The sequence below is a fragment of the Arvicola amphibius genome, chromosome 8 (assembly GCF_903992535.2).
Source record: "Arvicola amphibius chromosome 8, mArvAmp1.2, whole genome shotgun sequence".
NCBI lineage: Eukaryota > Metazoa > Chordata > Mammalia > Rodentia > Cricetidae > Arvicola > Arvicola amphibius.
Window position 1 is genome coordinate 44,300,913 of NC_052054.1, and position 12,555 is coordinate 44,313,467.

Genomic DNA, 12,555 nt, shown 5'->3' on the forward strand with positions numbered 1-12,555 from the left:
CTTCCTTATTAATCCATGGTAATAAAACATATTCACAGCATACAGAGGGGACTCCCACATCAGAGTAACCAAAGAATGGCTTGGTTAGTAAAGTGTTTGCTTTGCAAGCATGAGGACCTGAGTTCAGTCCCCAACATTCCCACAAAAAGCCAGGCTCAACATCATGCACCTGTAATCCCAACATTACAGGTAGAGACAAGAGGATTCCTGGTGATGGATAGCCAGTCAGTCTAGCCTAATTGATTAGCTTCAGACAAATGAGAGATTTTGTCTCAAAGGAGGTGACTGCCTTCTTAAGATTATCATTTGAGGTTATTCTCCAGCTTCCATACATATAAATTCACACATACATGAACACACACGTACACATTTGTAAAAGAAAGACAGAATTGTGATTTATAAGAGAAAACAAATATTCATAGAAATTAGAATGAGAAATTAAGGATAACTTTGCCTTGCTTATATTTCCTGCCTTTCACTATTACTCTCATAATAGTGTGATTTTAATGTCAGTCTTTGCTTTTTTGTGTAAATAGCTTTAGTGGTTAATTGTCTGGCTGCTTTACAAAATAGACAACAAAAGTAATTTAAAAGAGAAAGAACTTTTTTAAGCTCATGGTTTGAGGTTATAGTCATCATGGTGGGGACAGCATAGTGGATGAAACTTGGAATAGCTAGCTGTTTATGTCCACAGACATGATTCAGAGAGAAGTGAATGCTTTCTCCTGTTTGTTGGACCTGTATCCGTGGTACCACACACACCCAGAGTAGGGCTTTCCTCCTCAATTAAGTCCTCTGAAAACACCCTCACAGAAAAGCTCAGAGGTGTTTCTCATAGGTGGCTCTCAATCTGTCAGTAGACAGTGAACCATCACAAGTTCAACTTGACAACTCAACTTGGTACTCATCTGTACTTTAATCCGCAGCATTCTCCCCTTATCTTCTGGAAGGGCTCTCATTGCCATTTCACAATGGAAAATGGCTAATTTATCTCCAAGAATCTGTCCACTAAGTTGTAACAATTCTAGTTTTGTTCAAAAGCATAAGTCCAAAATTTTGAGACTTAAAGCAATCTTTTAACCATCATCTTCTCCATAATCAAAATTCCATTTTATATAACTCCAATATACAGGGACATAGAGTAAATGTCCCCACTCCAAAAGGGAGGAATTGGAGGATACAGCAAAGAAAAACTGATCAAACAAACCAAAGCCCAAGGGGAAAAAAATCAAAAACCCTACAGCTCCATGCCTGGCATCTAGGGTTTCCGGTGGCATAATCTGGGATCCAAATGCTTTAAATAACCATGCTTCTCCAGTTTTATAAACTGCAACACATATACCCTCACTTTGGGCTGTTTCACAAAGCCCACTGTTATCCTCAAAAGATGGCCAACGGTCTTGGCAACCCTAACATCATGGTATCTCCATTGCAATTTAGACTCTGCAAGGGCCTCTCAGAGCCTCCTGGTATGGAATTCAACTCTGCCAACACGGCTAGCCCCAGCCACTTTTTTTTTTGGAATCTTGATATAAGATTTAGTTACCCAGGATTTCTTGTGCTTTGCGTGCCTGTAGAACTACCATTGTGTGGGCAGCACTGTCAGGGTCTACTGCGAGCTCAGGAGTAGTCTAGCTCCCCTCTGCCTTAGCTGTAGTGGCCTCTGTGTGCACTGGTGACTGAACACAGGGAAGCACTTTGCAAGCTAGTTGGTTTCCAGCATTCTCAATTCAAGCTTTCTCCTTCTAAAATAATTCTACAAATTCCAGCTTTGGATGATGGGGTCTTACCCTCGGGGAACCTTTCCCATTGTCCCAGGGCAAGGTGTGAAGTAGCTTAGATGAGTTGATCTCTTTAATATTTTTGAGATCTTTGTGCTGTACTTTTTTCTCTTTGGCTGTAAATCTGGATGCATATACTAAGAAATAATCACAGCCCGGCCTACATGCTATGCTGTTTTCAGATCCCCCCCCCCACACACACACACACACAAAACAACTTAGTTCATTTTTCTTGAATTCCAGGCTCACTCACATTTTCTGGACACAAGAACAATGCAGCAAAATATCTTCTAGCCTTGTTCCTAGTTTTATTCTTGTTCCTTACTACGTCATCATGAGTTGGATCTCCTCTGTCCCCCTTTTTTTTCCCAGAAGGGCCCCTTAAGCTTTGTTTATGGTACTGTGGGGCTCCTCAGCCAATCTCTTCATAGCCCTCCCACCAGCACTTCCAACAGCCTACGAGCCACATGGCCACATTTATGACAGCACTAGCCCCACTCCTCAGTGCCAACTTCTCTGCTAGTTTCTGTGACAGAAATCCCAACAAGTATAACTTCAAGCAGGGGGATTTATTTGGCCTGCTATTGAAGGAGTCCATCAGGGCAGGGAAGTCATGGCAGCAGGAACATAAGGTAGCTGCTCACACTGCATCCAGAGCCAGAAAGCAGAGAACAATGAATGCTAATGCTCATCCATCCCCTACTTTCTTTTCCATTCAGTCTGAGAGCCCAGCCAACGGATTGGTCAATCCCATATTCAGTAGTAAACTTTCTTCCTTGGTTTCCTTCTCTGGAAACACGCATTTCCAGGGGTGTGTTTCCTAAGTGATCCCAAACCTAGTCAAGCTAACAGTGAAAATGAACCGTCTCAGCTTGCTGTGAATCAGAACAAGGTCTTGGGTGGCGGTGGCAGTTTTTTTGCAGAGTGGGAATTTTTAGTTTGCCATGTTAATAAAAATTAACTTGGCTAGAAGGGAATATGCTTGGTAACTAGGCAAGCGGCCTATATAATTTAGAAAATACATATAATTTACAAAAAACAAAGATATATTAAAGAATGAAATATAAGATCAGAAATAAATAAAACTCCTGGAAGAAAATGTTGAGAAAAAAATCTTCTTGCCATTACCTGGTGGTGACTTTATTGGATCTGACACTCCCAGCACAGCAACAGAAGTCAAATAAAGCACACAGGACCATATCAGTCTACAACGTTTCTGCACAGCAGAGGAAACAACCAACCAAGCTGAAGCAACAGGACATGGGAATTGTTTTCAGGCATTTGCAGCCACACAACTGCATGCTGACTTTTCTTTATGATGTATGGTCGCATTCCCATAAGATGTTATTGCCTAGTGGTGTCATGGCTAAGTTTTTGCAAGCACACTCTGTGAATATATCTTATAAGGATATATCCAAAATAGTGAATTCATAGAACTCAGTGGTGAAAGAGACCCATTTTGAAAATGAGCAAAGAATCTCAATAGGCCAAAGAATCTCAATCAGATCTCAAAAGAAGACATATAAGGAGCCAAAAGCTTTTTGAAAAAGGTCCCAATATCTCTTATCATAAGGAATGCAAAGCAAAACCATGGTGAGATCCCCTCAGTTCTATGAAAATGGCTATTATCAAAAAAATCAAGAGCTTACTAGGGGTGTCAAGGGTGTGAAGAAAGGGGGAGCCTTGTATACTGTTGGTGGCAATATAAACTGGTATGGCCATCATAGGAAACAGTATGGAGGTTCCTTTAAGAATGAAAAACAGAGCTGTCGTAGGGTGAAGCAGTCCCATTTCTGGGCGTATATCCAAGGAAATGTAATGAGATCTAAAGGCTTTCTGCAATCCCACATTTGTTGCAGCATGATTCAAAGTAGCCAACACAGAAACAACCAAATGCTCCTCAGTAGATGGATAAAGATGTGAGATGCATAGCCAATGTATTTCACACAAAGCCTTTCGATCGATCGATTGATAGATAGACAGACAGACAGATAGACAGACAGACAGATAGACAGACAGATAGATGCCCTTTGCAACAACAGGGATGTACCTGGAGGATGTTGTCCTAAACAAAAACAAACCATACACAGAAAGATGCTGTAAGATAGCACTTCCGTGTAGAGCTTAGGATAATTAACAGTAGAGAACAGAATGGCAGTTACAAGGGACTGGGGCAGAAGAAGATAAGGACATTTACTGGTAAAAGGGTTTGAAATTTTCAGCTAAAAGATGAAGCATTTCGAAGGCTTTTTATACAGCTTGGTGACACCAGGGGCTAACAGCGTGTGGGTAACTCTCAAGGATTCTCACCACAAAAAAAAAAAAAAAAATCATTCACTGTAGACAGAGTCTGCTTCTTCGTTCCCAGCCATCCAGACCCAAAATAATCACACAGAGTCTGTATTAATTAAAACACTGCTTGGCCTATTAGCTCAGACTTCTTATTACCTAATTCTTACATCTTAAATTAACCCATTCCTATTATTTTGTATTTTACCACGAGGCTCATGGTTTGCCGGTAAGGTTCCTGGGCATCTGTCTCCTTCAGCAGCTACATGGTGTCTCCTTGACTCTGCCTCCTCTCTCTCTCCATCTCTGTTCAGATTTTCCGCCTGGCTTTACTGTGTTAAAGCATTGACCGAAAGCAGCTTCTTTATTAACCAATGGCAATAAAACATATTCACAGCATACAGAGGGGAATCCCACATCAACTCGTGATGCTAGGTCTACGTTGGTTAGCTTGCCTATGGTAGTCTTTTTACAGTCCATACATAAAGCAGCACATTTATTCATCTTAAGTATATGATGTTTTGATTTGTCACCAATGAATCAGTAAAGTTGAAAAGTATGAAACAAAGCAAAATGAAAATAAAGAGATCTTCTGAAAAACAAGGTAACAAACAGTAATAAATTCACTGACAGATAACAAAATGGAAGGGGGCTTTTATGTTTTTACAGACATTTTCCTATCATTAATAGTTCACCACACTCCGCTTCTTCAATCCCATGGGACTTAACTGGAAAGACAGAGAGAAAATTAATATATTTGATTAAAGGAGAAGCTTTTGGAGTCCGGCACACTTTCTTGACTGGTGATTTACAGTCCCAGTTGACACTAAGAACAGCCCCAGATAGACACTTTTTCTGTAAGGGCCACGCAGAACTGAATAGTCTCTCCCTCCAGTACTCCCTGCTAGCATTATCGTGTAAAGTGAGCATAGTCTAGCCATAGTTCAATAAAACTTTTATTATAGAATTAAATAGTGGGCTGGACATAGCTTGTGGTCTTTGACTCATCTTGTCTTTACGCTAGAGCAATGTTTCTCAACCTGTGGGTCGCAAACCCTTTGGGGATCAAACTGTGTTTTGACAGGGGTCATCAAAGACTATTGGAAAACAAAGACATTTACATTATGATTCATAATAGTATCAAAGTTACAATTATGAAATACCAGTGAAAATAATTTTGTGTTTGGGAAGGTCACGACAATATGTATTAAAGGGTCGCATAATGTCAATATCTGTGCTTTCTGCTGCTCTTAGGGACCCCTGTGAAAGGTTGGTCAGCTCCCAACGGGGTCATGACCCACAGCTTGGGAGCCATCACTCTAGACCAAAAGTGGCATTGCTAGAAATTAGTGCAGACTTTTCCAAAACCAAATGTACAAGTGTTTCTTTTGAGACAAGATATATAGTCCATATGTCATAATTTTTAAATTTTCTATCAAAAACACAAGCTCCCATTTCCTTTGAAACCTTGTCCTATCTGAGCCTACCGTCTCATATAAAATCCCTGATAATAACTTTACTGACTTTTTCACCCTCTTCTTGACCATCCAGGCCCTGGAAAGTCACTGCCGAGTGAACGGAGGCTACTCGGGCCTACGGGATGTTTACTTTGCTAGTGAGAGTTATGATGACGTCCAACAAAGTTTCTTCCTGGCAGAGACTCTAAAGTAAGTACCATTTTCCTCAGACTGTGCTGAGGTCCCTAAGGAGATCTCTACAGATGTCTTCATCATGAACACATTCATCATACACCGACTATGACCGAAGTATGTCGAAGTATCTCCATCCCAGTTGAGGTGCTTTGACATCACAGTCTATGTGTGCAGTTGTCTCTGGTCGTTGCTGAGTCTGATGACCCGGAGTGTTTCTGTGTGGTTCTCACGCACTAGCACCGGGAGCATGAAAGATGCCGTGTTGAGGACTGTGGGCGTGAGAATCGACTGCTGCCAGTGGTTCTCTACAAGATGTACAGAGACATAGGTTGCTTTGTGACATGGTTTCTTGAGCCTCATCATCTCATTTTTCTCTCTCTCCAGGTATTTGTACTTGATATTTTCTGATGATGACCTTCTTCCGCTAGAACACTGGATATTCAATACCGAGGCACACCCTTTCCCTGTCCTCCGGGAAGAGAAGAAGGAAATTGAAGTCAAAGAGAAATAAAAGACATTTTCTATTTTACTCTGCTTCCTTCCCTCGCTGCATACCTTAATAATTCCTTCCCTGGTCATCAGATACATGATGAACTTTTATTGATCGATAAAAGTCTATGATTATCCTAAGTTCTAAAATTGTTTTGCAGTCTTTTGTGTTTATTATCATAAGCCTAAGTGGACCTCAATTCCTTACTATATTATTCAGCTAGTGGAATCCCTGATTTTGTCTGTCTTTTTTTTTAAGGAATCTATTGTTTCTGGAGTTCATTAAGTTATGACATCATTTTCATGAAACAGAATAGAACAGTCTACCAGTGACCTCTTAATTATGATTTGATTTGACTGCAAAACTTTTTCCTCCTCTATGAGGAGATGGTGTCTGCTTTAAGCTGTAATGTTTTGCCATGTTGCAAAAAGCCATAATAATAAATTAAGTATTAAAAAGCTTTTTTTTTTCCTTTTCAAGTTCATGTTAATCTGGTTTGTGTAGCCACCAGAGACAGATCTCATAACTGTGACAGCCTCTTAGAGGTCTATCGTTATTTGATAGGATGTCTTCTAAGTCCTCCACTCACATTGCCATTCAAATGAGAAAGTCGTCCCAGGAGAGCCGGCCAGGTTGACCTCGTTTCATCAAATGAAGCACGGTGTGTCTTCAGTTTTGATTATGTTAGTGTTTCCACACTTTTGAATTTCTTCTTTTGCTTTAAATGCACTGTGGCATCTCTATATCATGTACTGCTTAATTTCCTCCATTCCCCACTACACAGCAAGGTGAGCCCTTGAGTTCTGCAGAGCACCCCTGTTACTGAATTACATTTTTGAAAGGGAAACGATGCAACTTTTCACCTGCCAGGTTTTGCTTTTAACTGAATCCAGTCCATCCTGGAATCTGGATGCATTGCATCTGTGGTTTTTCTTTAAGGAAACATTGCATTTGGTTCAGATCTGAAAAGGGCTCTTCCCAGATGTAGTTAATTACTTCACTTCAGTTTGTGAAAAGGAGCTTTTACCCAGTGAAAGAAACATTACCAATTTATCTATTCGTGTTCAACTAAAGAAAACCTGATTTGCCCTTAAGAACACAGTGTGCTTCGTGTGGTTACATTCAGCATAAAGATCTTAACTTAGAAGTAATGTATAGGAACGGACACACGCCTTCATAATTTGATCTGTAGCAGATCAAAATGATTATATGATTCCTCTAAGCCTTATTTTGAAATATGAATGATTTTCCCAAGAACAGATTTGGTGATAACTTGCATTACCACACCTGCTCTGTGATTATGTATGTACTAAGGGATAAAGTCTCTAACCACTTCGATGTGATTATGTATGTACCAAGGGACAAAGACTCTAACCATCTCAACTTCAACCCACCATGGTCAACAACAACAAAGCAAATAGTATAACCCATGGATTAGGCTGAAGTATAGATTTCTGTGCATTTATGTTCTTAAGATTTTCTAATTTTGTCAGTTTCATATTGTTTGACATATTTGAGAGAATTATTTTGTGAAATCTCAGTAAACAATCATTTTACTCATTTCAGCTTTCAGGAGGGTTTCAAAAGATGTCATGTAGGGTCACCACCTTGTGTGGCCTGGTTGTTTCCATTATTGTACATTAGAATACATCAAAATACATAAACTTGTAAAATTAGTAAATGGAAAAAAGTCTCTCAGCATACCTGAGTAACTTCCTCCTGTAATCTATTTAATCCATGGAGCTCATGAATTGTGACATCATTTTCATAAAGCTAAGTAGAACAGCCTGCCTTGACTTCTTAATTACAACTTGATTTGACTGTAAAAAATTTCTCTTCTATAGAAGGAATAAGTGAATGACAAACCTTTCTTTCCCCAGAACTCTGATGTTAAATATTGAAATTTGCTGCCAAAACATGTGGCCATATGTATTTCTATTATAATTTTCATTCTCTTTGGATGAACTGTTTAACTCATTTTCTTTGCATTTCAATTTAAAGGAGCACAGAAAGCTGGCGAGTACTCGGCAGTAGGTGGCATTTTTAAGTCAGGCTCTGGGTGCCAACTACACTGTAGTGTGCCTTTTGTGACCCAGGATAAGCAGGCAGGAAGCTGAACCACAATGTTGCTCTCCAAAGGCAAGAATCATTTTTTTTTAAGTTTTAAAACTTGGACTTTTTTTTTTAAATACCAGAACACCAAAAATGTAAACAAGATAAGAGATTAATATTATAGTAATGTAACTAAATTAAGCTTATATTTTGTGTTAATTTTAAACAACTGAAGTCTCCAAATAAACACCAACACATTCATTGTCAACAAAACTGTGCAATTTAATTTACATGTGTAATCCACATCCTTAAAGACCAACAGTTAAAATAGCACCTACTTTTGTGTTTGTGAAATATGTTTTGATATAGTTTGTGCAGTTAATATTATAAACATTAAGTTGGATGCCAATTTATAGAACCCAGTGACCTCTATCAGGATATTTTTCGTGTGTATCATCCATTTTTACATTGATCATTTTTGATTTGTTCCTAAGTGCATTCTGTCATTTCCAACTTTATATAAATCTCTGATGTTATGGGAAACAATAGATTGACACATAATTTTTAAAAATTATATTTGTAAAATTTCTCTATTGTGAATAAAGTCTTTTACTATATCTTCCCCTGTGCCACATTTTTCTGACTTTAAGGATGCTTCTGTATGTGTACCTAGGTGTATATGGTTACACATGGAAATAACAAATCCTACTAACAATTACATACCTTGCCAAGGAAACAGTTTCCATTAAAAACTATATATTGAGAATGATTTGGTACCCACGGCCTTTGGCAAATTGGGTTCTTTTACTAGGAATCCAACCTAAGTTCAGCTCCAGGGCAATACAAGGGAAAGAACAAACTGACGTCAGAAAAGGCACAGAGAGTGCCCTATGTGTTCTTAAGTTTGTGACCTGGTCTAAAGATCAAACTAGCCCCACTCCAGTCACCCTAAAACAAAATGGCATTTAATTGTGATCATTACAGGTTAAATTCTTAATTGTCCTTAAATTGGGGGAGGGAAGCAGGATCTCGGAAAAGCTGAGTAGAAAAGAGAATTTAGCTGTTTATGGGAAAACCTAGGTTTGGAATTTTATGCGGTGCTTTTGTTGGATAATGTTCCACCCCTCTATTGGAACAGAGTCAAAAGAATGACCCGTGGTGCACCATGCCGTCGGGGACTGTGAGAGAGCCTCAGGAAAAGGCAGAGGGTCTTTTACCTCAGGTGCATTTTGTTTCCTGGATTGTTCTTGGATGTGATTTCTTGCCTCCTGTGACAAACATTTATATTTAACTTATAAGACATGTTTATTCTTGTTGGATGTCAGGACTTAGCTATAGAACCTGAATCTGGATATGGCCTTCTGCCTTGCTCGCTTTCGCACCTGTAACCTGTAGTCCACGCCAGGCAACTGTGCTTAGATTGGCCTGCCCTGAGAATGTTCCGGGAAAGGGCTGCTCTGTTGATATTCAGTACGTGCTTGCTGGCGTTTATTTACCTGTTTTTCTGATCATGTTTTTCTGAACTCAAGCAACCTTCCTTGGATCCTTGCGTTCGCTGTTTCATTCGTGCATAAAAGTCCATTGAGGCTGAACTGAGGCTGTGTGCAGCATTAGACTGCAGTCTGCCATTCTTTCAGGTCCTCCGATCCCAGGTCCAGCAGACAAGAGCTGTGCTGGCTGGTGAAAGCCGCTACCCCTCTGTCCCACGGGACTCTTCACCGTGTAACGTTTCCCTCACCGCCTTCACATTTCTACTCCACTCCCACCGCATCGGACAAGCTGCTATCGCATTCCCAACAGCCCTTGTTCTCTACTCTATTTTTTAAAACCTATTACATATTCATGTGACTGGATCTCATAGTTCTAGCCTCAAACAGAAAACAATTAATATAATAATTTTAATAGCATCAAACACAGTTTGAGCTCTAACATAGTCAAATGGGAGCCTTTTGAGTTCATTTATGTGTAACATACATAGCATCTCAGTTGTGTTTGCCTTGGTGGTCGCAGATTTATTAAAATTTGTTCTAAACATGATTTTTACTTATTCTGCTGTCTGTGCAGAAATGGCATCTTGGCAGTACATCTACTTTCTAAAAATGAGATGTATGCTTGCAATTTTTAATAAAAGTAAACTAGATAAATCTTTTCATTTAGACGTAGAGTGTGTATGTCTAATTGTCATTCTCGCTTCCTAGATGATACCTGAAAGTAAGGGTCATATAGGGAACCTCACTGGAACTCCTTAACTGATTTAATGGCCCCAAGGTCAATATCCATTTTTCTCAAGCTCACCAGCCACACTATTCAATAAGTAAGTCACAATTTTCAGAAAATATTTGCCAGACTTCAGGTGTGCATTTAAAGTGCTAGAACAACATGAAAGTCTAGACAGAGTTTCATCCAACTTTGTTATTTTAAAGATGAGGATTTGCGGAGGGTTTTTCACCATCAGGAACCTTTTCTATCCTATGCTGTGCTACCAGATGTAAAGGGGTGGTAAGGAGAAAACAACAGATGAGCATCCAATCAGCCACTGCAAAATGAAAGGGTTGATTCAGAGCTCACACTAGATACGTCTATCAAGACGTGGGCTACAGTTCACCTATAACTGCATCTCATGGAAAATGCAGATTCCATGGTCCTCATCCACTTTGAACGAGACTGCAATGACCTAGAATATCGGCTTTCAACTGACTCTTTATGTCACCCCTTTGCATAAAAACCCTGAAGGATAGGAAGCCAAAGAGTGATGGAAAACCCAAGAAGCTTGTAAGTTATGACAAAGCACGAAGTTCTGGTGCTTGACACTTCAGTACACTTTGACGATTCTGATCACTTTGGAAACATTCTTTCTTTCTACAAAGAGTTTCTGAGCAAAGAGTGGTGAATCTAAAACTTTTAAACAGAGTCACACAGGGTTTTTAAACATAATTCTTCATAGGGGAAATCTGTATAAATTATTAACCTGTTACCCCTGGCTTTATGAAGTGACCATTTTATTAGCTTTTTTTAAAAAATATTTATTTATTCTTTTATTATGTATACATTATTCTTCCTGCAGACTTCATTACAGATGGTTGAGAGCCACCATGTGGTTGCTGGGAATTGAACTCAGGACCTTTGGAAGAGCAGGCAATGCTCTTAACCGGTCACTGAGCCATCTCTCCAGCCCCTTTGTTAGCTTTTTTTTCTCGAGTGGCTGCTTTTTAAGTCATTTCTCAAATTGTTACTCTGTCATGATTTTAACATGACTCATTCTCACAGGATCCATGTGACTCCTGAGTTAGCTTTGCATAATGTCCTATGTGAAACATCTGTGGGTACGAACGCTGAAGAGCACCTTCATTTCCTGCCCCCACCACCTTGCCAGGTTCTTTTAAATTCATTTCCAGGCTGATCCTCAAAAGATTTGTTGGCCTGCCATTATTTTGATCACTTTGAATCCCCTTAAAATATGTCATTACCTGCTGAATAAATTAACTTAAATTTGTGTCACAGAGCCATTTAATTCCCCAGCAAATGCAAATTGTCATGAAACATTTGAAAACAGTGATAGATGTACAACTTTTAAAAAGACTTTTTCACAGCCGGGCGGTGGTGGCGCACGCCTTTAATCCCAGCACTCGGGAGGCAGAGGCAGGCAGATCTCTGTGAGTTCAAGACCAGCCTGGTCTACAAGAGCTAGCTCCAGGACAGGCTCTAAAGCTGCACAGAAACCCTGTCTCGAAAAACCAAAAATTTAAAAAATAAAAAAAGACTTTTTCACATCCTGGGATATGTTGTCCTTAGGCTATGAACACATTATTAATTCACAGTTCGAGAAACCGAGCCATAGAATGTACTGTGTTGCAAATAGCATTTTCCAAAACGGCTGGCACCTTTTAGTAAAGTTTCTAAACCGCTAGAAGAAACAAACAAACACTTCATTCATAGATTCTGTGGGATCTTTATTCTTGATCTTGCTACCCTTGAACGTCTCTATGGAAAACAGAAAAAGCATGACTTGGCATCACCTTTTGGAGCCAGCTCCTTGAGGCAGGCAGGTTCTGTTTCAAGGATGATGTGGTTTTGGTTGGTTATAATTCAATGGCACACTTAGTAAGTGGCCAAAGGAAAAACAAGCTGACTCTTTCTTCCTTAGATGCAGTTCTTAAAGTGATTCCAAGTAACACCTTAGCATCCTTGTTAAATGAGCCCCAAGGGCATTTCTTCTCATTTTTCTCCTTTTCCATCTTGCAGCTGCCTACTTAATAACTTCGTGATTGACATAGTCTTTGCCAGGAGCTAC

At 39.6% G+C, this 12,555-nt stretch overlaps 1 protein-coding gene across 2 annotated transcripts in view; it reads left to right on the plus strand.

Annotated features, from left to right (window-relative positions):
• Window positions 1-8,881, plus strand: part of Man1a1 (mannosidase alpha class 1A member 1) — a 177,880-nt gene extending 168,999 nt beyond the window's left edge. For both annotated transcript variants that reach the window (XM_038338520.2, XM_038338522.2), the window contains 2 exons: window positions 5,622-5,737; window positions 6,107-8,881. In XM_038338520.2, the coding sequence (XP_038194448.1) occupies window positions 5,622-5,737; window positions 6,107-6,233 (243 nt within the window). In that variant the 3' untranslated portion in view covers window positions 6,234-8,881. The remainder of the gene's footprint in view (window positions 1-5,621; window positions 5,738-6,106) is intronic.
• The last annotated feature ends 3,674 nt before the right edge of the window (window positions 8,882-12,555 follow it).